The 26,472-nt window shown below is 39.8% G+C and overlaps 1 protein-coding gene across 3 annotated transcripts in view; it reads right to left on the bottom strand.

Annotated features, from left to right (window-relative positions):
- Nucleotides 1–23,030, bottom strand: part of LOC118826994 — a 29,936-nt gene extending 6,906 nt beyond the window's left edge. Inside the window, exons 1-6 of one of the 3 annotated variants that reach the window (XR_005008827.1) lie at nucleotides 22,831–23,030; nucleotides 20,865–20,931; nucleotides 18,692–18,759; nucleotides 17,389–17,688; nucleotides 16,979–17,263; nucleotides 12,021–12,908 (exon numbers count right to left, since the gene is read on the bottom strand). Coding sequence is in view for 1 of the 3 variants with exons in the window: in XM_036598149.1 (XP_036454042.1) it covers nucleotides 12,754–12,908; nucleotides 16,979–17,263; nucleotides 17,389–17,688; nucleotides 18,692–18,752 (801 nt within the window). In the remaining 2 variants the exon portion in view is untranslated. The other 2 variants (XR_005008829.1, XM_036598149.1) reach the window with 2 other exon arrangements.
- Nucleotides 23,031–26,472: the final 3,442 nt, after the last annotated feature.

Genomic DNA, 26,472 nt, shown 5'->3' with positions numbered 1-26,472 from the left:
GCCATGTTTTAAGTCACTGAGCTCCTCAGTACGACCCTCTACTGCCAGTGTTTGTCTATCAAGACTACAAGACTATGTGCTTAATTTTATCCACCTGATAGCATTGGCTGAAACATCTGAACTCAATAATTAGGAGCATTGTCCCAATACATTTGTCCAAATAGTCTATACAATGAGATCTGACCAGGGAATCAGAAAAAATTGAGGCTGATAAAAAAGGAAATTTCATTCTACTGTTTGGATGCAGACCCAGGAGTGATGCACCACAAAGAGCAAGTCAAGAGGTTTGATAATTTGGAGAGGAGTTGGAGTTGCCAGTCTAAATTTCTGTGCTTTCTCACAGTGAATGAGGAAATGTAATGGACGTTAGACAACAACTGAATGTAATGTAAAGTTAGATGTTTTATTTATTTAATAAAATCTATTTGACGATAACCAGTACTGCTTGGCTATGTCTTACTCTGGCTCAATATGATGTTCAGCTAAGCAGAAGTTGCCCAATGGTCAGTGAAGGGTTGATTCTAGCCAACCATTTGACGTGACTGGCCAAAACATAACATAATACAGTGACCTTTGACCAGAGACGATTTTTACATTTTATGATGAATAAAGTATTTTGTGTTTTAAACACGTTTTGGTAGCCAAATAGTTATATACACAGAAAGCACATAATAAAGAACCTCTGTATTCAGTTCCACCTTGGTCAGCTTACAAACCACCTCAGAGCCTCAGCACTCTTTAAACACATGTCTTGAAGAGAAAAAACCTTCATTCATACCTTGGACGGTCACTGAGTAGGTGTGGATAACTTCTTCATCCCCGGTGGTCTTTATAGTATAAACCCCGTTATCAGATGGAGTCACTGCTCTCAGCTGAAGAGCTGCCGACACTCTCTCTTCATATTCAGGTTCACACTCTAGTGAGCATCCATCCACTGTACAGATCTGATCACTGGGTCGATTAGCTGCACCCGTGCTGTTATAAATCACCTCCACTGGATCTGATACGTCCAAATCCAGGACCAGAGACTGACCAGGCTTTTTCTGAACCATGCTGTTCAAGGCTGAGGAGAAAAACAATCAAGAACCTCTTCATCTACTGTGAGCACATCTGATACAAAACACTGCTTCTAAATCAGTGCAGTTCTGTTAGTAACGGTCAGTGAAGAAATCAGACACAAACACTCACGCTCAATCTGAAGCTGCACATCACAGAGATCTTTATCATCACAGTCACACGTGTACCAGCCTCTCTTAGTGAAATCAGCGTCAGTGATGATGAGAGAGAGATTCCCCTTCAGGTACTGATCATGGATCATCTGATATCCCTCCTTCACTGATCTACATGAAGTCTGATCACACTCAGCGAGAACATCTCCATCTTTATGTGATACAGTCCATCTGACCAAACCAGAGCATCTATCAGAGCAGGGCAGAGTAGCATAGCCATGAAGATTCACCGACACTGGTTCAGCTGATTCAGACCCTGAAAGAGAGAATCAGACATCAGAATCAGATTCAGTGAGAAAGAGAGTGAAGAGTAAGTGTGTAGTCATCATGTTGTACATTTAAAGTGTTAATATTCTTTCTCAATTTTTTAGGGTGTTTTCACATCTAGTTCTTTTTAAATGAACTGAACTGAGTTCTGTTGACCTGAATCTGAAAGGGCACCAACTGCAAATGACCTCAGTGAACTATTAAGAGGACTCTCATTAGTTTCTCATTAGTGAGTTCCACTCAGCGAAAAACAGGTGGGTGGGCAAAACACAGCTTTTTAAAAAGACTGACATCACATTATTAACTTGCACATGTCTGTAGCTGTTTTTATTTATTACTGAAAGAATTATGCAGAACCTTGTCAGAAATCAAAACAATTATATATCAATAACATAAAACTGAAATATATATTTAACATTGTTAGCACTCTGCTGTCAGTTGAATCAACAATTAAGTCTTTGAATTAGTTAGTAAATAGTTTCTACTTGGCAAATCACATATTATTCATCAATTTAATTGCAATATGTTTTGTGCAGATAACATACAAAAAAATAATACTTACATGATTGTATTTTGTAATTTATTATTATTATTATTATTATTATTATTATTGTTATTACTACTACTACACTAAAAATTATATTATTAAATAATTAGAGTTTTGCCTCAGAAAAGGTTCGTAAAAAGACAAGGAAGTAGTGACAGTTCAGTTCTTACCAGTAGTGACTGTAGAGATCAGTAAGATCAGGATACAGAGAGCAGAACTGCAGGACTGCATGACTGACCTACAGACACACACACAGACCATCAGTTACTGACCAGGAGAGGAGAGAGAGAAGAGAGAAAGAGAGAACAGAACTGACCTACAGACACACACCATCAGTACCGACCAGGAGAGGAGAGAGAGAAGAGAGAAAGAGAGAACAGAACTGACCTACAGACACACACACACACACACACACACACCATCAGTACTGACCAGGAGAGGAGAGAGAGAAGAGAGAAAGAGAGAACAGAACTGACCTACAGACACACACCATCAGTACTGACCAGGAGAGGAGAGAGAGAAGAGAGAAAGAGAGAACAGAACTGACCTACAGACACACACACACACACACACACACACCATCAGTACTGACCAGGAGAGGAGAGAGAGAAAGAGAGAAAGAGAGAACAGAACTGACCTACAGACACACACACACCATCAGTACTGACCAGGAGAGCAGAGAGAGAAGAGAGAAAGAGAGAACAGAACTGACCTACACACACACACCATCAGTACTGACCAGGAGAGGAGAGAGAGAAGAGAGAAAGGGAGAACAGAACTGACCTACAGACACACACACACCATCAGTACTGACCAGGAGAGCAGAGAGAGAAGAGAGAAAGAGAGAACAGAACTGACCTACAGACACACACACACACACCATCAGTACTGACCAGGAGAGGAGAGAGAGAAGAGAGAAAGAGAGAACAGAACTAACCCACAGACACACACACCATCAGTACTGACCAGAAGAGGAGAGAGAAGAGAGAAAAAGAGAACAGAACTAACCTACAGACACACACCATCAGTACTGACCAGGAGAGGAGAGAGAAAGAGAGAACAGAACTGATCTACAGACACACACACACACCATCAGTACTGACCAGGAGAGGAGAGAGAGAAGAGAGAAAGAGAGAACAGAACTGACCTACAGACACACACACACCATCAGTACTGACCAGGAGAGGAGAGAGAGAAGAGAGGAAGAGAGAACAGAACTGACCCACAGACACACACACACACACCATCAGTACTGACCAGGAGAGGAGAGAGAGAAGAGAGAAAGAGAGAACAGAACTGACCTACAGACACACCATCAGTACTGACCAGGAGAGGAGAGAGAGAAACATATTTAAAACTATAACATTGTGGTTCTGTTCATGTGCATCCATAAATGATATTTCTGACAGGACTTGAAGGCAACATGATGCCGTTAAAGTATAAAAGCATTGATGATGGTTTCAGTTTCAGTTTCAGTCTGTTCTACACGCAACTCTGCTGAAGAACGTGAAACTCGTGATATTGTGAAACTGTCTGATCTATTGCGCTTCCTCATCGTTAAAACCTGGGCAGCACACTTGACCGCTGCTGCTGGTGCATTCGTCACACAAATCTGATCAGCTGAATGGTCTGCTGACTCAGATCTGTACTGGAAAGCTGCAACAGGACAAACATTACAGTCTTTTTCTCAAGGTCAAAGTGTCATCAAAATATGTAATAAATACATCACAAATAGCTATAGATGGACATGAATATCTAATAATACCAAATGCAGGTCTGCGTGTTCTGGTCTAACACTACACAGTGATGTTTTGTATGAACTAAGCTTGCCAGAACTCAGCCAATGAGCTTCAAACAGCAGCTACAGGAACTGCGCTGCTACCTGCTGTACGATGAAGCAAACTGGAAGAAGAGAGGAAGAGGAGTATCTCTGCAAGGGCAGAGAAGGAAAGGGTCAGTCTTTGCTGTCTGCTGGGCCTGTGCTATTCTGGTGAAGTCATTCAAGCTTCATTCCAGAACCAGCTAACGCTCTGATTTACACCTCCCACCATATTCGCAACAGAAGGTCTATGAGCTCAGTGCTCCGCAGAAGATCACTCTATAGATCTATTATTTATTTATTTACTTATTTATTTATTTATTTATTCATTCTTAGAAACAACACATTGCTGTGTTTTTGAACTGTGCACTGATAACAAGCTGAGTGGTCTTTAGCCCAGAGGACACAGTGTCCATGATTTCCAAAAAGATTTTCAAATATTCGTTGGACCACAGGACACTTCACCTCAGTCCATTTTAAAAGAGCACAGGCCCAGAGAAGGTGGCAGCATTTCCAGATCCTGTTTATGTACAGTTTCTCCTTTGAATTGTAGAGTTTTGCATTTATTTAAACTTGCATTTATGGATGCAGTGATGAACTGTTTTCACAGGCAGTGTGTTACAGAAGTGTTTCTGAGCCCATGCAGTGATTTCCACTACAAAATCATGTCTGTTTTTAATGCAGTGCTGCCTGAGGGCCCAAAGATCACGGCCAGCAAATACTGGTTTTTGGCCTTGTCCCTTACATACAGAGATTTCTCCAGATTCTCTGAGTCTTTTAATGATATTATGTACTGTAGATGAGGAAAAGCAAACATTCTTTGCTGTTTTACATTGACATTATTCTTGAATTGTTGCACGATTTGTGCACAGAGTGATGAACCCCTCCTCATCTTTACTTCTGAAAGACTCCGCCTCTCTGAGATGCTCTTTATACTCAGTCATGTTACTGACCTGTTGCCAATCAACCACCAGATTTTTTTTTAGCATTACACAACTATGCCAGCCCTTTGTTGCCCCTGTCCCAATTTTTTTTTTTAATGTATTGTTGGCATCAAATTCAAAATGGGCATATATTTTTCAAAAAAACAATAAAATCTCTCAGTTTCAAAATTTGATATGTGGTCTTTGTACTATTTTCAATGAAATATAGGGTTTAACTGATTTGCACCTCCTTGCATTTTGTTTTTATTAACATTTTTCACATTTTTTGGAAATGGGGTTGTAAATCCCAGTTAAAAATTTTTCTAAATTAAGTTAATTTCACAAAGCTCTGGTGCCCCATGCAGCATCATTACAGTTACAGCCAAAACGGAACACGACTGACATTTAAAAAGTGGATGTCAGGTAGAATCTAAACGGTGTGAAAAAGGAACAGTTCTCCTGATTGCAGACCAACATTTGACACATCGTGAACTCTAATCCGGGGGAGCAGTGTGTGTTTTTGTAGCTGTAAAAAATTGCTGCTGATTTATTTGCTCAGTCACCTCTATCAGCTGTCTAAACAAACAAACAAATAGACTGGCAGACATTTTTAAACAACAGCAGTAATAAGCAGAAAAAAGTGAAACAGTATTAATACAGTGAAGAGTCCAGGGTGCTGATTCATGTTTTTCATCCAATCCTACAGTCTAGAACTCTTAATGTTAATCAATAGTGACAGATTCGACTCTATTTCACCAGAAACCTGACAACACAGGCAACTACAAAAGCAGCACAAAGTTATAGAGGAATGAAACGAGTCTGTCTGAGTCTCAAACACAGTTTATATAATTTTAACACTAGTTTTGTTTCGTATGTGGATGATATAATAACATATAAACTGTTGAGCTGCCGAGCACTGTCCATCAGAGTGTAAAAAAAAACAAAAACAAAAAAAAAAAACACGTAGTTAACTCACCTTGAGAAACTCTGAACTCTGCTCTTCTCACTCTGCTGCACTGACAGGCTGGACTTCTTTCACTTTGTTTTAGGAACATGGGATGGTCAGATACCTGACCACAATCTCCAAAAAACATCACAAATAAGTGTTTTCTTTAGGCTGTAGTCTGAAGCTCTTAAAGTAAAGGGATCTGACCGTAGCTCTTCATGGCTCATTCTTACTTTGTTTGGTGGTTAACCTCTTAAACTTCTTAAGACCACCGGTGGTTCCAAAAGGCACTTCATCATATTCTTCATAACTTTCATATTTCATAAGCTACATTCTAAAGGTGGGGGTTATATGAGAGCTGTAACTGTCTTCTTTCCAGTCAAATAGATGGGTGATGTCATTTTAAACCCTTATAATAAGCTGAACTCACCATTTTTTCACTATTTTTTTAAACAGATGGCGTCTCTTCAGTGATCAGCGCTGTAATAATTATTTTTATAAAATAATGGGTAACACTTTACATTAAGGGTCGCAAATCAATTATTAATTATATAATAATCAACTATTAGTTTCCCATTATTTAGTTATCAGTTAACTCTTCATTAAGCATTAGCTATTACTTAGTAATTGATTAAGCACTTATCAATTAGTAATTAAGTACACTGTTAGGTCATAAGTTAGTTTGTCGTTAGTTTATGTCTTACTTACTCATTATCTGTGTACTAACTGCTGCTTATTACATTGTTAATTAACTAAGTATTTTTCTTCATATAAAGAAGTAACGTGATAACTTACTAGCACTTATGTGTTAATCCCGCTAATTATCTGTTAATTAACTTTCCATCACCTCCATATATTCAGTTGCTTCACTTTTCTCACTTTGGTTCATTAAAGATGCTTATGGTCACATCTGACCGTAAGATGAGCGCACACACATTCACTGACGGTTTTGTTATTCATCACGTTCATCTTGGCATATCTGTACTCATATCTGGTAGGAGTGCATGTAAATTTGGGCATAAATGCTGGATATGTGGTTAATTAACCAAAACTATTATCAACATAATCTGTAATTGCAAAAATAAAAACAACAGTAGAAAATTTCAATAATACTAATTTGTGTGCTTGACAGTCCAGTACAAAAGTGGATGTACTGACTTTACATGCACATTGATATAAACAAGTGCTGTAACTATTTCATGTTCCATTTAAAGACACATTACACTGTGCTTTTGTTGTCATACACTGCAATAATACAGCGTTTATTTTAGGGAATTAACTACACTAAACAATCACTCTACTATGTTAACAACACTGAGTGTTTAGTTTTATTTCACATTTTATTTTTTCCAGTTGTTTTCGTTTTAATACTATTCAGTTTGGTCAGCAGGGGAGGAGTGCACTCACTGCTGGACATCAAACTCCACCCATGAGCACGGCCATTAGCTTTCATGCCAAACACTGCCGTTTTATTGGCTGGCTACTGAAACATCTGCATGAATTAGTGTGTGCTTCATGTAAATGATATGTAAATGAGGTGCTGGTGGGCTGGTTTCATGCACTGAAGCTGATTTATCATTTATGCTCAAATCTCCACTTGTTTCCACATCGTGCAAAATTGTTATGAATCAGACGCAGAGCAGTTCATACCTTATAAAAGGCAAAAAAAAGGTGTTCTTTTTTACGTAACTTTGATGATTAATGGGCCCTTTTCACAAGATTCATGATTATGTCCGGTTTAAGCATTAGCATGGTAAAACTCACTTCCTCTCCATGTAGCTACTGCAGACGCGCTGTCAGTGTTTAGTAGTGAACTGTAGTGCTCAGACTCTGAGCTCCAGCAGCTGTACTGTAGTGATCAGACTCTGAGCTCCAGCAGCTGTGCTGTAGTGATCAGACTCTGAGCTCCAGCAGCTGTACTGTAGTGCTCAGACTCTGAGCTCCAGCAGCTGAACTGTAGTGCTCAGACTCTGAGCTCCAGCAGCTGTACTGTAGCGATCAGACTCTGAGCTCCAGCAGCTGTGCTGTAGCGATCAGACTCTGAGCTCCAGCAGCTGAGCTGTAGTGCTCAGACTCTGAGCTCCAGCAGCTGTACTGTGGTGATCAGACTCTGAGCTCCAGCAGCTGTACTGTGGCGATCAGACTCTGAGCTCCAGCAGCTGTGCTGTAGTGTTCCTGCTCGGCTGTGACAGTGAGAGTAAGAAGTGGACGGAGGCGCTGATTTAACTGTAAACAGAGCTAAAATGCTGTATGTTGATTTTACTGCAGTTCTGCTGCAGCTGCTTCACATCAGGCCGTCTCTGTGTCTTTGTACAACACGCCAGCGATTCTGTAATCTTCTGTTTTCAAAAGAAAGAAGAGCTTTTATAAGCAGCATGAATGTTATAGACTGTGTTTATATTAAGCTAGCTATACTGGCTAGAAGCTACTGCTAACCAGACTAGCCCGGCTAACATAAAGCAGCTTTTTCAGATGTTTTTAGCTGGGCTAGGAGTCTCGTTTTTGACTGAGCAGTGAAAGGTGGATGTTTTCTGAAGTGCTGTTTCAAAAATCGCCATGAAACTATAAGAATAATGCTGTTTGGCAGATCGCTAACATAGCTAAGCCAGCGTTAGAGCTAACTTAGCTTTAAAGTTTGCTGCTCATGCGAAGCTGGAGCTCCTCAAACTGCTAAAGGCAGGCTAGCTAATTAGCGACTGTAGCCTGCTAGCCTACCGTAAGCTAATACAGTTTAAACGAGGTCTGTAAAATAGACTTTACATGTGAAAGTGTTTGTTTGTGTTTATGTCAGAAGTCTCTGCATCCTGTAGCTAAATGTGTCACAGAACCTGCTCCACGTTAGCCGGCTGGTGGCAGCAGCTGATGAAAGCTAACTAAAGTTAGCTTCCTTATTTCGGGAACACAGCTACAGTTAGAAATGGCTTCTAGCGTTGCTAGCTAACCTAGCTACAGCTAAACAACGTCTACCAAATTCACACCACACAGAAGAACTTCAATTTCTTTAAAAACAGAAATATTACAGAAATATTACAGAAATCGCTGGCATGTTGTACAACTACAGAGACACTGCTTGATGTGAGCAGCTGCAGCAGCAGTAAGCAGGGCTACACCACACCCAGCATTTCAGCTGTGTTTACAGTTAAAGACTCTTTGTGAAAAGGGCCCATGGCCATTAGATCTTTACATTTTGACCATTAATTACTTCTTAAATTCCTCTTAATCAACATTAATTACTGCTTTGGTGTTGTCACTTTACTTGGAGGGACACAAAAGCAGTAATTAATGATTAAGTAAGAGGAATTTAAGAAGCAATGAATGGTTGATTAAGTAGAATTTAAGAAGTAATTGATGGTCAAAATGTAAAGATCTAATGGCCATTAATCATCAAAGTTACGTAAAAAAGAACACTTTTTTTGCCTTTTATAAGGTATGAACTGCTCTGCGTCTGATTCATAACAATTTTGCACGATGTGGAAACAAGTGGAGATTTGAGCATAAATGATAAATCAGCTTCAGTGCATGAAACCAGCCCACCAGCACCTCATTTACATATCATTTACATGAAGCACACACTAATTCATGCAGATGTTTCAGTAGCCAGCCAATAAAACGGCAGTGTTTGGCATGAAAGCTAATGGCCGTGCTCATGGGTGGAGTTTGATGTCCAGCAGTGAGTGCACTCCTCCCCTGCTGACCAAACTGAATAGTATTAAAAGGAAAACAACTGGAAAAAATAAAATGTGAAATAAAACTAAACACTCAGTGTTGTTAACATAGTAGAGTGATTGTTTAGTGTAGTTAATTCCCTAAAATAAACGCTGTATTATTGCAGTGTATGACAACAAAAGCACAGTGTAATGTGTCTTTAAATGGAACATGAAATAGTTACAGCACTTGTTTATATCAATGTGCATGTAAAGTCAGTACATCCACTTTTGTACTGGACTGTCAAGCACACAAATGAGTATTATTGAAGTTTTCTATTGTTGTTATTATTTTTGCAATTACAGATTATGTTGATAATAGTTTTGGTTAATTAGCCACATATCCAGCATTTATGCCCAAATTAACATGCACTCCTACCAGATATGAGTACAGATATGCCAAGATGAACGTGATGAATAACAAAACCGTCAGTGAATGTGTGTGCGCTCATCTTACGGTCAGATGTGACCATAAGCATCTTTAATGAACCAAAGTGAGAAAAGTGAAGCAACTGAATATATGGAGGTGATGGAAAGTTAATTAACAGATAATTAGCGAGATTAACACGAGTGCTAGTAAATTATCACGTTACTTCTTTATATGAAGAAAAATACTTATTAGTTAATTAACAATGTAATAAGCAGCAGTTAATACACAGATAATGAGTAAGACATAAACTAACAACAAACTAACTTATGACCTAACAGTGTACTTAATTACTAATTGATAAGTGCTAATCAATTACAAAGTAATAGCTAATGCTTAATGAAGAGTTAACTAATAACTAAATAATGGGAAACTAATAGTTGATTATTATATAATTAATGATTGATTTGCGACCCTTAATGTAAAGTGTTACCAAATAATTCAAAGCGTGTCTAAGATTTTTGGCTTTCAGCAGTAAATTGTGAGCATACAGCAATATGTGTATCATAAACACATGTTCTGTTAATTTGAGGGGAGCTTTTACAATAAATAAATACATAAATAAATAAAATAAAAATTTACATTTATTTCCTGCAGTTACTGAATAATTTGCCTTATGATTTGCTCATGTAAATTCAGATGGACAAAGCAAAATATACCCAACAGCATAACGAGGTTAATCTGAACACTAAAACTGAGACAGTTCAAACTGAGAAATCATCACATTACATAGATTTACAACAATTCATCCATAAAAGACTTTATTACAGCTGACCTTATTTACAGCAGAATGCAATGATTGGTAAATCTCATAGACCATATTTTACTCACAACAGAACACAGAACACAGATCAGATGTTGAAAAGTAAGAGAATTTACCATTTCATGAAAAACATTACCTCGTTTAGAACTTGATGACAGCAGCAAATTTGAATCTATTGTTTATAATTATCAATTAGAAACGAAAAGGGTTCAAAAGGTTCCTCTACTGTGACAAGATTGGCCATAACAGTAGAAGAACCCTTTTTGGTGCTATATGGAACTGTTTTCAAAAACATTCTATATAGAACTGTTTCTGCAGCACATTCTCCATCCGTCTGAAGAACCCTTTCATGATGCAAAGGGTTCTTTGAATGTTCATGCTTCTACATAGAACCATTTTCTTTACTAAAGAACCGTCTTTTTCATGAGTGTGCTTCTATAACCTACGAGCAGCTCTGCCAGTTTGCACTGAAGTCCCTGTAGTTACTGAATAATAAGTCTTAGTACGTAATAAGCTGGGATTTTAATTAATCAGTAGGATGTAAACAAGCCTAATCCTGCTTCAGTAAACAGAACACACTGGGACACTGGAAAGAACATAGACACACCCACAGAAACGCTGGTGTGAACTCAGGAACAGCGGTTAACTCTCTGTATGTCACTCAAAAAGGGCACAGAGGTGAAGTGGCTGACAGGCCCTCAGAATCAGAAATGTTGGAGTTTAACACCTGACATTCGTCACTCTGCTTCATTTTAAATTAATACGATCGAACATTTCAAACAAATCAGACTGAAACGTATAAAAATGAGGACGAGAGCTCTTAGATTTAAGTATCACTTCACCGTGAAATGAATTAAAACAGTACAAACAGAATGTGTTCAATTATCATGCAAAAAGGCAAATAAATTAAAATGCTAATAATAATAATATATAATAATAATAATAATAATAATAATAATAATAATGTCTCCATCCAAAAATGAAGATTCTGTCAAGATTCTGTGTCTCCCACTGAACTCAGTCTGGCTCGTGTCTGTTCTACTCTCAAAACAGATCTTATACGAGGCACAATAAGTACAAACACGTCAAACCCACCAAAGTACAAAATCTATATTAAACAAAGTCCACAATGTCTAAAATTTACATTAAAAAGTATCAGATGTAAATCTAGATAACATGACACACACACAGGTATACAAATCAATTTGAATGCACACGAAACATTTACATACCAAAATCTTTCATCTTTCACATATTTATCTAGTCTTCTATTACATCCTTGATCCTGGAGAACCTCTTAGTGTTTTCCTGCTCTGACACGGCTGTTTTAGCTCAGTGAGGGTTTGTTAATGAGCCGATGGGGTCTAACTGTGCTGCTGGTGACACACTTAGAACCTGTGCAGAGCTGCGGGTCAGCAGAGCAGATGAACAAACACTGATCGAGAGGACAAACATTCAGTAACATCAGTGGAAGCTTCATTTCTTTGAAGACAGACAACATAAACACTTCCTTCACTTCTCTGAGTGTGAAACTCAAAGTAGCGAAGACATCAGTAGCTGCCTGGAGTCGCCTGTAATCATGAAGCTTCAGTTCACACTGAATCTGATCAATCAGATCAACCACTTTAGTTACAGACTGATTCATCTGAAACAATGAGGAGTTTAACGGACCTAACGGAAAATGAATAAAAATAATAATTGTTTTATTTTTGCTGCTGTGGCTGTATAAATGCAAGTAGCCCCTAACTACTAAACTTAGACCAAATTAGATCGCCATATCATCCTAACTTTCATGACTTTTTCGCCAGGCCTCCGTGGGACACAGAGATGAGGTGGCCCAGAGCTGTTTTTAAAAAAAAAAGACAAAAAAAGCTGCGACACTGTAGCATCCGAACTCATTGGTCTCCTCACACAATATCACCTGCTATTATGCCGTCACATCCAATCTTAGCTAGCTAGCTGGCTATCAGGCAGCTATATAAAAAGAAGCTAACCAGATGGAAGTGAAAAATACTGTTTGGTGAAGAAGTCATTGATGTTCCACACTAAAGCACTGAAGCAGATGAAGAACGCAACACTGTGCTGGGAAAAGGAACTTTGGAGACACTGATGGGATGGTGATGACCTCTCAGATGCGCTGGTTACGGAGCATCTGATTTTCTCTCCTCAGCTGCACAATCTTCACAGCCAGTATCACAATCACAGCTACAAGTGCAGCAATCAGTACAAACATCCACGCTGGCACAGCAGGTCCTTTATCTGTGTCCAGACATGGCTGGTCATCTACAAACAAAGAACACACAGACTTGTAATATAGTATGTTATCATGGTCAGAGGACTTGAACCATGATAATATTATGAATATTCATGAATATATTATTAGTTGAGTGTTTACCTATCTGCTTTCCTTGATGTTGCCCCACCTGCACCCACAGTAAATACACTATATGGACAACAGTATTTAGACACCTCTACATTACACCTACAGGAGCTTTTATGAATCCCATTCTAAATCCATAGGCATTAATATGGAGCTGGTCCCCCTTTGCAGCTCTAACAGCTTCCACTCTTCTGGGAAGCTTCTACAAGATGTTGGAGAGTCTGTGGGAATTTCACCCATTCATCCAGAAGAGCATTTGTGAGGTCAGACACTGATGTTGAACGAGAGGCCCTGGCACACAGTCTCTGTTCTAGTTCATCCCAAAGGTGTGTGATGGTGTTGAGGTCAGGGCTCTGTGAGGGCCAGTCAAGTTCTTCCACACCAAACTCACCCAGCCAGGCCTTTATGGAGCTGCTTTGTGCACTGGGGCTCAGTCATGCTGGAACAGGAAAGGTTCTTCCCCAAACTGTTCACACAAAGTTGAAAGTGTACAGCTGTCTTGGTGCTGAAGCATTAGGGTTCCCTTCACTGGAACTAAGGGTTCTAGACCAACCCCTGAAGAACAGCCCCATATCATTATCCCTCCTCCACCAAACTTTACAGCTGGCACAGTGCAGTCAGGCAGGTAACGTTCTCCTGGCATTCGCCAAACCCAGACTCGTCCATCAGACTGACAGATAGTGAAGTGTGACTCATCACAACACAGAATACGTTTCCACTGCTCCAGAGTCCAGAGGTGTTGCTTTACTCCACTCCATCCGATGCTCAGCCTTGTGCATTATGATCTTAGGCTTGTGTGCAGCTGCTCGACCATGGAAACCAATTTCTTTAATGTCCTAACACACAGTTCTTTTGCTGATGTTGCTTTCAGAGGCAGTTTGGAAGCACTGTGCCGTTCAGCACTCGGCGGTCTCACTCTGAGTTTGGTGGTCTACCACTTCATTGCAGAGCTGTTGTTTCTCCTAGATGCTTCCATTCCACAATAATAGCACTTACAGTTGACCGGGGCAGATCTAGCAGGACAGAAATGTCACAAACTGACTGTGGCAGAGGCGGCATCCTATGAAAGTGCCATGTTTTAAGTCACTGAGCTCCTCAGTACGACCCTCTACTGCCAGTGTTTGTCTATCAAGACTACAAGACTATGTGCTTAATTTTATCCACCTGATAGCATTGGCTGAAACATCTGAACTCAATAATTAGGAGCATTGTCCCAATACATTTGTCCAAATAGTCTATACAATGAGATCTGACCAGGGAATCAGAAAAAATTGAGGCTGATAAAAAAGGAAATTTCATTCTACTGTTTGGATGCAGACCCAGGAGTGATGCACCACAAAGAGCAAGTCAAGAGGTTTGATAATTTGGAGAGGAGTTGGAGTTGCCAGTCTAAATTTCTGTGCTTTCTCACAGTGAATGAGGAAATGTAATGGACGTTAGACAACAACTGAATGTAATGTAAAGTTAGATTATAATTAAGCTTTGAACTCTTATCTGTTCAACAGAGACTTATAAGCTAACCTGTAGCTAGCTGAGCCGAAATGACTCTCCTTTGGCTAATGGTGCTGCTGCTGAGATTTAGCCACTGTGCTGTTCTGATTACAGGATTATAGACTGTACAACACAGCAGGCACGTTCTGTTCTGTAGAGAATCTGGCTAGAAACCTGTAGCATGGCATGTGGTTCTAAGGGTAAACTCTACTTTAACAGCGTGTGATGCTGGTATGAAGGCTGTAATGAATGTAAAAAGTGAGCAGTAGGAAGAAATGGTATTAGCATACTCTCTGTGCTAGCACAGGTGAGCAGTTGCTGTAGACCCCACCCACTTCCTCCACTTTTAGCGTCATAATGGTTTATTTATTTCATAAAACCTACAAACCGGATTCCAAAAAAGTTGGGACACTAAACAAATTGTGAATAAAAACTGAATGCAGTGATGTGGAGGTGCCAACATCTAATATTTTATTCAGAATAGAACACAAATCACAGATCAAAAGTTTAAACTGAGAGAATGTATCATTTTAAGGGAAAAATATGTTGTTTCAAAATTTCATGGCGTCAACAAATCCCAAAAAAGTTGGGACAAGTAGCAATAAGTGGCTGGAAAAAGGAAATTGAGCATATAACGAACAGCTGGAAGACCAATTAACACTAATTAGGTCAATTGACAACATGATTGGGTATAAAAAGAGCTTCTCAGAGTGTCAGTGTCTCTCTGAAGCCAAGATGGTAAGAGGATCACCAATTCCACCATTGTTGCGCAGAAAGATAGTGCAGCAATACCAGAATGGTGTTACCCGGCGTAAAATAGCAAAGACTTTTAAGTTATCATCATCAACCGTGCATAACATCATCAAAAGATTCAAAGAATCTGGAACAATCGCTGTGCGTAAGGGTCAAGGCCGTAAAACTCTACTGGATGCTCGTGATCTCCGGGCCCTTAAACGTCACTGCACCTCAAACAGGAATGCCACTGTCAAGGAAATAACAGAATGGGCTCAGGAATACTTCCAGAAAGCATTGTCAGTGAACACAATCCACCGTGCCATCCGCCGTTGCCAGCTGAAACTCTACAGTGCAAAGAGGAAGCCATTTCTAAGCAAGCTCCACAAGCTCAGACGTTTGCACTGGGCCAGGGGTCTTTTAAAATGGAGTGTGGCAAAATGGAAGACTGTTCTGTGGTCAGATGAGTCACGATTTGAAGTTCTTTATGGAACACTGGGACGCCATGTCATCCGGACCAGAGAGGACAAGGATAACCCAAGTTGTTATCAACGCTCCGTTCAGAAGCCTGCAGCACTGATGGTATGGGGTTGCATGAGTGCTTGTGGCATGGGCAGCTTGCATGTCTGGAAAGGCACCATTAATGCAGAGAACTATGTTCAGGTTCTAGAACAACATATGCTCCCATCTTGACGTCATCTCTTTCAGGGAAGACCCTGCATTTTTCAACAAGATAATGCCAGACCACATTCTGCAGCAATCACAACATCATGGCTACGTAGGAGAAGGATCCGGGTACTGAAATGGCCAGCCTGCAGTCCAGATCTTTCACCTATAGAGAACATTTGGCGCATCATAAAGAGGAAGGTGCGACAAAGAAGGCCCAAGACGATTGAACAGTTAGAGGCCTGTATTAGACATGAATGGGAGAGCATTCCTATTTCTAAACTTGAGAAACTGGTCTCCTCTGTCCCCAGACGTCTGTTGAGTGTTGTAAGAAGAAGGGGGGATGCCACACAGTGGTAAAAATGGCCTTGTCCCAACTTTTTTGGGATTTGTTGACGCCATGAAATTTTGAAACAACATATTTTTCCCTTAAAATGATACATTCTCTCAGTTTAAACTTTTGATCTGTGATTTGTGTTCTATTCTGAATAAAATATTAGATGTTGGCACCTCCACATCACTGCATTCAGTTTTTATTCACAATTTGTTTAGTGTCCCAACTTTTTTGGAATCCGGTTTGTATTTGACAATAACCAGTACTGCTTGGCTATGTCTTGCTCTGGCTCAGTATTATGTTCAACCCAATGGTCAGTGAAGGGTTGATTCTAGCCAGCCATTTGACGTTACTAGCCAAAGCATAATAAAAATAGTGACCTTTGAGGAGAGGCGATTTTTACATTTTATAATGAATAAAGTATTTTGTGTTTTAAACACATTTTGGTAAAGTATTTAAACCATATTCAGGTCAAAATGCCTTACCAGTCAAGGAGCAATGAAGAGATCCTGACTTCCTTTTTGCCACTTTCACAGCTTCATTCCATCCTCATTATTAACAGTGGTTACTGAATAATAATGAACTTTCCCATGATGAACCTTTAGCTTAATGGCCAAATAGTTATATACACAGAAAGCACATAATAAAGAACCTCTGTATTCAGTTCCACCTTGGTCAGCTTACAAACCACCTCAGAGCCTCAGCACTCTTTAAACACATGTCTTGAAGAGAAAAAACCTTCATTCATACCTTGGACGGTCACTGAGTAGGTGTGGATAACTTCTTCATCCCCGGTGGTCTTTATAGTATAAACCCCGTTATCAGATGGAGTCACTGCTCTCAGCTGAAGAGCTGCCGACACTCTCTCTTCATATTCAGGTTCACACTCTAGTGAGCATCCATCCACTGTACAGATCTGATCACTGGACTGATTAGCTGCACCCGTGCTGTTATAAATCACCTCCACTGGATCTGATACGTCCAAATCCAGGACCAGAGACTGACCAGGCTTTTTCTGAACTGTGCTGTTCAAGGCTGAGGAGAAAAACAATCAAGAACCTCTTCATCTACTGTGAGCACGTCTGATACAAAACACTGCTTCTAAATCAGTGCAGTTCTGTTAGTAACGGTCAGTGAAGAATTTAGACACAAACACTTACGCTCAATCTGAAGCTGCACATCACAGAGATCTTTACCGTCACACTCACACGTGTACCAGCCTCTCTTAGTGAAATCAGCATCAGTGATGGTGAGAGAGAGATTCCCCTTCAGGTACTGATCATGGATCATCTGATATCCCTCCTTCACTGATCTACATGAAGTCTGATCACACTCAGCCAGAACATCTCCATCTTTATGTGATACGGTCCATTTGACCAAACCAGAGCATCTCTCAGAGCAGGGCAGAGTAGCAGAGTCATGAAGATTCACCTTCACTGGAGGTTCAGCTGATTCAGACCCTGAAAGAGAGAATCAGACATCAGAATCAGATTCAGTGAGAAAGAGAGTGAAGAGTAAGTGTGTAGTCATCATGTTGTACATTTAAAGTGTTAATATTCTTTCTCAATTTTTTAGGGTGTTTTCACATCTAGTTCTTTTTAAATGAACTGAACTGAGTTCTGTTGACCTGAATCTGAAAGGGAACCAACTGCAAATGACCTCAGTGAACTATTAAGAGGACTCAGTTTCTCATTACTGAGCTCCACCCAGCGAAAGCCAGTGTCTGCAATTGAATGGTGTGTTTGAAAGAGCAGTGGTGAATTTTCTGAACTTTCATTTCAGTTAATTTTTGGGGCCGTTCAGAGGGTCCGAGTTCATTCTGTCGTGTTCACATAGGCACAGAAAACCATGACTCAGTGGTCCACTTCACACACTAAAATGGCTCAAGTGTGAAAACGCCCTAAAACCAAAGAGAAATGCCCAGATCCAATCAGGATTACTTTAAAGGATTTTATCAGCCACATTGAGCCCAATTCAGTTATGATTATTTTATGCCCCTGTTGTGGAGGTAACATATATGCCAGTGAGAGCTAGCGAGGCTTGGTGGGCTTAGATTCTTCTATTGAACTGAAACTACTAACTGGAAGTTTGTCTTCTTTAAAGAGCCAAATTTACACAAACAGTAGCATTAGAGCACCACAGGAGCTCTAATGGTGTGTTTGAACTCACCGAACGTGTGTAAGCTGAATTAGTTAGTAAATAGTTTCTACTTGGCAAATCACAGATAAAAATACAAAAGATAAAATACAAAAAAATTATAGTTACATAATTGTATTTTATAATATTATTATTATTATTATAATTACAACAACAACAATAATTATTATTATTATTAATAAATATGATATAATATATTATTATTTTTATTATTGTTATTGTTGTTGTTAATTAGAGATTTGTCTCAGGAAATAATATGAAAAGTTGTTAAAAAAGATGATCAAGGAGTGTCAGTGGAGTTCTTACCAGTAGTGAATGTAGAGATCAGTAAGATCAGGATACAGAGAGCAGAACTGCAGGACTGCATGACTGACCTACACACACACACACATATATACATATATATATACATATATACACACTGGGGTGGCTGACATCTAAAGGAGGAGCTGAGGAGCTGTGTGGTGTCCTACAACTGGCTGCGCCCCCTTTAAAGACAGTTCCATGTGTTTTATGTGCTGACTGTGTGGGGTATGGATTTAGTTAGTGTGGGTTTGTGTTTACCTTAAAGTTAAAGCACATGGCTGGGAGAGACCTGTTTCTATTTCAGTCTTTTTCTTTCAGTGGCTTTTCTGACGTGTCTGAAGTTAAAGAGCATGTTTCAAGCAGGAAATATGGCCTCTCCTGACTCTTCTCCTGACCACTGTCACAATATTGTCATGTCTCGCCTCTTTATAGCACTGTATGACACACTATTAAACACAAAAAATAAATAACAAAGGCAAATCATTTTGCATGACGTCATCAGGCCCTGTGCCTGAAGGAAACGTCATCTACAAATAGCACACTGTGAGAGTCGCAGGTCCCAAAAAAGTTCATCTAAACACATCTAAACACTTTCGACTCCCTCATCTCTGCTACAACTGGAAGTTTGTCTTTTTTAAAAAGCCAACTTCACTCGAACAGGGGATCAGAGCGTAGGGGATCTCACGTCATAGCAGGAAACTGAACTGAAACTACAAAAAACTGGAAGTTTGTCTTCTTTAAAGAGCCAAATTCACACAAACAGTAGCATTAGAGCACCACAGGAGCTCTAATGGTGTGTTTTGAACTCACCAAACGTGTGTAAGCTGGTCGATTAACAGCAGTGAACTTTTTGTTTTCTGAAGCGAAAGTGTGCCGAGTGAGACAGGAAATCCAGCAAGAGCACGACTGTGTCATTTCCTGTTCTGCTGTATTTGTCTCTTTTGTCTGATTTTTTAGATTAAAAATACAGAAAAAAGTATTTCTATTTGGTGAAAGCTGTGAGCGGAGCCATCACTGAAGCCCTGTGATGTACAACATAATTCATGTAAAGCTTGATACAGTAAAGTGCAACTTACACTTGGGGTGAACATTATTAATGTAATAAATTAATCTGAATCAGTGAGGACTTTTAACTGTCCATTCACTGACCTCTATCTGCTGACGCTGAGCATGATCCACCACCCACATAATGTCTAGACAACAGCAGTACTGTGGACGGAAACTGACCAATGATGAATGTGGTAGAGGAAGGCTGTTATACTGTAACATGGATAAAATACCAGCTACTACTTGCCTCTCTCCAGCCTCACTGATTAAAAAAAAAACCAGAATATTAAATATAGAAACCAGCATTGTTTAACAAAGAGCCCCCAAACATCTCCGTCCAGCTCACTCTATTTTTCAGCCTCTTTCAAAGTCGTTACCGAAGCACAGTAAAGGCAGTGTAATGGTAACTCGATCAGGGAGGGGCTCAGTCAGAAACATATCAGCTGAAGTTGTTCTGTCTCTCAGTCGAAAAGGCAGCAAGTACAAATACAAATACACTCAAGAGTGAAATGAACTTTGTACATCAGTCAGAGAAACATCTCCAAACTTACTGAACTTAAATAGACCAGGGGGTCCTAAAGTCAGTCCTGGAGACCCCACGCTCTGCCCATGTCTAAATCGGGTGTGTTGGATGAGGGAAAGCACAGTAATGTGCATGTCATGCAACTTGGCACGGTGCATTATCCTGCTGGAACATCTCATCATTGTGGGGGTACATGAAGTCCATGAAAGACTGCACCAAGCAGTGAAACAGTCAATGATGTGTTCAGGTGGTCCAGTGGACCCAACCCATGCCATGAGAACACACCCCACACCAGTATGGAACCACCACCAGCCTGCACAGCGCCTTGTTGACAACTGCGGTCATGTCTTCACCGCAAGCAAGTGGAGGCGTACTGATAAAGGACCTCAAACACTAAAGCGAAGGTTTATCAGTTCCAGTACTTTACATTCCAGTCATGAATTTAATTACAATACATCGCCATTTTAAATGTGGAGATGCTACTTAAAAGAAATAACAGTTAGATGATTTTATCATATTGTCATTGCTTAAAGTAACACAGTGCAGGTAGAATAGAGTAAAGTCTTTAATAAGATGATGAAGTAGTGTCAGTGCAGTTCTTACCAGTAGTGAATGTAGACATCAGTAAGATCAGGACACAGAGACCGGACTGCAGGACTGCATGACTGACCTACAGACACACACACAAGTTTGGGCAGTATCCGTCAGAATTAATCACTTAGACAAAAAATAACTAAGTATAAATAAATAAATGAAGTGTGTGGAAACTGAAATGTTGGGTGCATGTAGATGTGTAAGTTAGATTGTATATTTTCATTTAAAAAGATTCCCCAAAGTCTCTCCAAACTGTTGAACTGGACGAAGTGGACAATGTTAAGCTCACCTTTTTTAGACATGTTTATTATACCAGAAGAGGAGATCAGCCTATTTTAAGCGTGCTTTAGTCTCTGCTTTGTATGAAGATACTGACTGATGTGTTCATGTCAAATATCCATCTAATGTTCAGTCAATACATCAGTTTGATGTCTGTGATGATACCGGCAGCATTACATACGTAGGTCAAAACGAAAACAATGAAAACACGATGATCTGTATTGAAGATTGCAGTGAAAATGCACCAGGAGAAAGAGGAAAAGTACTCTCAACTGAACAACACTCAGCTGGTCTCAAAGGGGAATTCAGCTGACCTTCCAAAAGTGACCAGTGTGTGAGGTGTGAACAGAGAGATTCAGAGCGGTTTGGTGTGAAATGGTTCAGATGTCTTTACAGTGGTGGTGATAGGAACCAGGGGTCACCATGACTACAACACAGATATAGACATTTTATTTACTATCCAGAACCACCAGTGAACCAACACGAGTCTTCTGAGTTTATATGGAATGTTGATGATGGAAAATAGTGGAACATCTGAAATAATAAGTTTTCTTTGGGGACTATTTTGCCTCACAGCGCCCTGCATGTATCCCTCCACCATGAATGGAGTTTAAGTTCTCTAAACTATCATAAAACAGTGTCTCAGTCATCAGGCAGTGAATTCATAACCATTTACTGTAGTAACTTTCTGTGAGGGAGCTTTTAGAGGTGGACGTCTGGTTCCTATCACCACCACTGTGAACAGTTCTGACTCGGTAAGTTTATCTAGAACAGAGCGTTTCACACCAAACCACTCTGAATGACTCTGTTTACCATTTCTTTATTCTTTATCTGCTGGGATTCCCTCTTTAAAGGAGCACACTGAGCTCAGTGGTACAGCAGGCTTTACTGGGGGTGGGATGGATATTCAGTAAGTGAACATTCAGAGAAATACATATTTAGAATGTAAATATGTGAACGAAAACTAAATCCTCCTCCTTCGCTGCCGCCAGTAGTCTAGACGTCTTGCATGTCTAGCATTCAAACGAGCGAATCAGATTTCCGTATTCGCCGTCCTGCGTTTTCATTGGTTGACGCGCCTCACAGCGAAACTCACTGAACGGTTCTTTAGGCACTTTTCTCTTTATGTCAGGCGCGCGCGGTAAGCAGTGGACTGTTAAGCTTACTTTCTCTTTGTGTTTTCTTTGTTTTGGCCGCGTCACTAAAAGCGTGTATGAAGCCCAGTGGGTTTACTGGGACATTACATTGGTCACTGGGCACTAAATGAGCCCACAATGCCGGACCTGCTCTGAGCGGTCAGCTCTGCAGCGGCTACTACGTCCGCACGAGTAGCAGAGATAACGAAGCCCATTATTACAGCTGTTGGTCTCTACGTCCGCACGAGTAGCAGAGATAACGAAGCCCATTATTACAGCTGTTGGTCTCTACGTCCGCACGAGTAACAGAGATAACGAAGCCCATTATTACAGCTGTTGGTCTCTACGTCCGCACGAGTAGCAGAGATAACGAAGCCTATTATTACCGCTGTTGGTCTCTACGTCCGCACGAGTAACAGAGAAATAACGAAGCCCATTATTACAGCTGTTGGTCTGGTTACCATGGGGGTCCACCGTCGGTGGCCGGGGGTCCTGCACAGCTAAACAGTCACGCTGGGAGCCACAGCTCAGTCACTGATGTAAGGTTTGTGATCACTTACTGTGCTGCTTGTAGTCGAGTTTCAAACTCCGCGCCGTGAAAAGCCCATCCGCCCGCGAGTTTAGGGAAACACACTGAGCATGCGCGGGCTTTCAGTTTGAACACTGCATCCTGCATACAGGAACCAATGTCGGGCTTTGAGCTCATTAGGAGTCGCTGTGCTGTGATAAACAGGAAACATCAGTATTTCTATTAAAAGTTTTAAACTGAGAGGGCTGCACTGAGGTTCACCAAGAAGGACTACATTACCCATAATCCCATGAACTACTGAACTACAACTAAGGATGGCTATATAGCCCAATGACTCTTCAGTACACTGTGTGCATTGAACACGGTCTTTAATAATGTTCTCACGGGTTAAACACAACACAGTAACAGCAACTAACTTTACTACAGTTGGACTCTTTTAGAACCAACTGGTAATTCTGATCAATTTAAATTTAGATCAGCGCCTTTAGCTTAAGATGTTTTAAATGCAGCACCACAGGGCCAACAGGTAATGTAGTTTACATAAAATAAACAATGTTGGTTCTTTTAGTGTTGGAGGATGGTGAAAATGTGCTCATGCTTTGATTCTCATAATTCTCTTCAGTGCGCTATACATTGTTCATACTACTACTACTACTACTACTTATAACAATAATAATAATAATAATAACAACAACAACACATCTGTACAGATGTTTCCACCTATGTTTCTATAAGAAGCCAATAAAACACAGCATACAGCTGGTAGGTGGAGCACAAATTACTAGTATTATTATTTTTTTATTTGTATTCTTAAAATTGTCATCAGATCAGTTATCAGGTACTGTTGGTAACAGGGTGAAGTATTTTGTACATGCACTCCCACCAGATCATACAGATACGGCTGTATAAGATAAAACAGATGAAGAGCTGCACTGTGGGAGAAATTTGCCTGCGCTCATCTTAGTCAGATTTGACCATACAAAACTAATAGGGGTCAGTAAGTCTGTAGTAAAGATACCTTGAGTTATATTTTGTGAGTTAGCATGATATATGCCTCAAATATGCTAACTCATGTGAGAAGCTGTCACCCAAATATATCAGTTATCGACGCAAGGCGAAAACACTTCTTATTCAGTTTTTTATTTTATATAAAGCCACTGAATAGGAGGTGAACTTCAGCCTCGTGAAGAAAACACGAGTCTCAGCAGCCGATTCTTCCCCAGGATACATGCAACAGTTAAAGTACTAAATGAAAGTTCAAACAAATAACTTACTTGAAGAGCCCATCTATATTCAGTTGCAGAGTCAACCTCTATTTGATTGTAGTGTGCACCGCTATTCAGTTCTAGAGCCCACCTCTATTTGATTGTATTGTGCACCTCTATTTGGGTGTAGAGCCCACCTCTATTTGATTGCAGTGTGCACCTCTATTCGGGTGTAGAGTCAACCTCTATTTGATTGCAGTGTGCACCTCTATTCGGGTGTAGAGTCAACCTCTATTTGATTGCAGTGTGCACCTCTATTCGGGTGTAGAATCAACCTCTATTTGGTTGTAGTGTGCACCTCTATTCGGCTGTGGAAGTGTGCTGGGAGTGGTTGAGCCCCTCAGTCATTTCTGCAGTTACACTTTATAAATTAGATTATAATGCTCAGAATGTTTAATATTAATATGTGGCCTTATAGTCAACATTTGTTTGCTTTTACAAAGATATTATACTTTTATTTATATATTATATAATTATAATTAATCATACTTATAATACACTTTTAAAAATTGTACTAATATATATGTATTTTAAGAAACTGACTTGTGACAAATGAAAAATGTGAAAAAGGTGACTAATGGCCTTGTCCCAATCCACTACACTGAGTGCACTTTCCCTCTTTCCCTTAAAACCACACAAACAGGCCTCAAAGCACATTTTAACAGATAAATAACAATAAATATGACAAATATTATCAAACAATTAATGATATTTAACTCTGTTTCAGTTTACATGGATTTTTAATATCAAAAAATCTGATATTAAATATGCAACTCAATCTGAGATTAAAAATAAAGGCTATCTTGCTGTGTATCAGAGTTTTAGCACTGAGTCTGAATCCAAGAGGACAGAAAATCAATAAAAACATGTCCACCTTACGCTAATTGTTTATTTTGACTTATAATCATCAATAGAATGAATCACCATCAAAATTCTTGCACTTTCAGCTCACAGACACTCCAGACTAACAGTTTCTGAAAGGTATCTGAGGTGCAACTTGTTTTCAAGATCTCTATATGCAAAAAATGCAAAATTTTGCAGGCGCTGTGTACATTTTTGACCAGAAATGACCCAAATTCATAAAGAGATCAAATTTCTGTTACCATTTACATGTGAAACTATGGGATATCTGAGCAGCCCAGGCTCTCCTAAACTAACAACATAGGGCAGGTGTGACTGTCTCATGTAAATTCTTTATAAGTGCATTTGTAATTGACCCAAAATAGCAACAAATTCCCACAATTCTGGGGTTCTAAGGGTTAATGAAGGTAAGAGATACTATATCTAATCAATTAACAGATTATTCAACTCATCTATCAGCTGATTAGCTGATGATCAGGTGTGTCAATAGCTGAAGTTGTGCAGAGCTGTGAACCTCCAGGAGCAGCATTAACAATCACACAGGGGTGGAGCCACACCTCCAAAAGTGGTGGGGCAATATATAATGTTTCAAAAATAAAACTCCATAATCTTCCATGACATGCTAATGATGCCTTTATAAACCTACTCAGAGGTGGGTAGTAACTAGTTACATTTACTCAAGTACTTCAGTAAAATATTAATGGATTTTTACTTTCCTGAGTATTTTATCAAATGTTAATACCTTTACTTCTACTAAAGAGAGTAAAGAAATCTTTTTCTCTGTTATGTTTTAGTCGTTCATAATTAGTTACTAATTCCATTTCAGTTTGATTCTGATTTGTTACATCTCTGACTTTGGAGCTTTTGTATTTAAACCAAAAAAGAATCCCAAAAAGAGAAGAACAGAGCTGCTGTAAGGGCTCAGCTGGCCCCGCCTGCTGCCAGCAGAGGGCGACGGCGGCACGGGGCCATAACTTCAGGGAACTCCAATTCCCAGAAGCCCGCTGGCTGATTAGGCCCAACTCGACACACCTGCGGACTCTTCTACTTAAGGCCGTGTCACACCTTTGTAGAGGGGTGACTGGTACGGTACTTAGTGTCCGAAAAAACAAAAGAAAAGAAAAGAAAAGGGCTGAGAAAAGAAAGTGCCCCAAAACTAAAGAAAGAAGAAAAGAGGGCTACAAAGAATAAAACTGCCTGGTGGTTCAAGCCTGGTTAGAGTTCAAATCACACATCACACTGACCATCAGGACTTACCCTGAGAGTGACTCTGTGGAGTGACAAATGTGACAAAAAGGCGGAAAAATGTGAAAGGTGACAAATGGCCTTGTCCCAATCCTCTACACTGAGTGCACTTTCCCTCTTTCCCTCAAATCACACAAACAGGCCCCAAAACACATTTTAACAGAAAAATAACAATAAATATGGCAAATATTATCATAAAATTAATATTAATTAGCTCTGTCTTTCAGTTTACATGGATTTTGAGTATTAAACATATCTTTAAATATGCAACTCAATCTGAGATTAAAAATAAAGCCTGTTAG

The sequence above is a fragment of the Colossoma macropomum genome, unplaced genomic scaffold, assembly GCF_904425465.1.
Source record: "Colossoma macropomum unplaced genomic scaffold, Colossoma_macropomum, whole genome shotgun sequence".
NCBI classification, from domain to species: Eukaryota; Metazoa; Chordata; class Actinopteri; order Characiformes; family Serrasalmidae; genus Colossoma; species Colossoma macropomum.
This window is presented reverse-complemented; position numbering and strand designations above follow the sequence as displayed.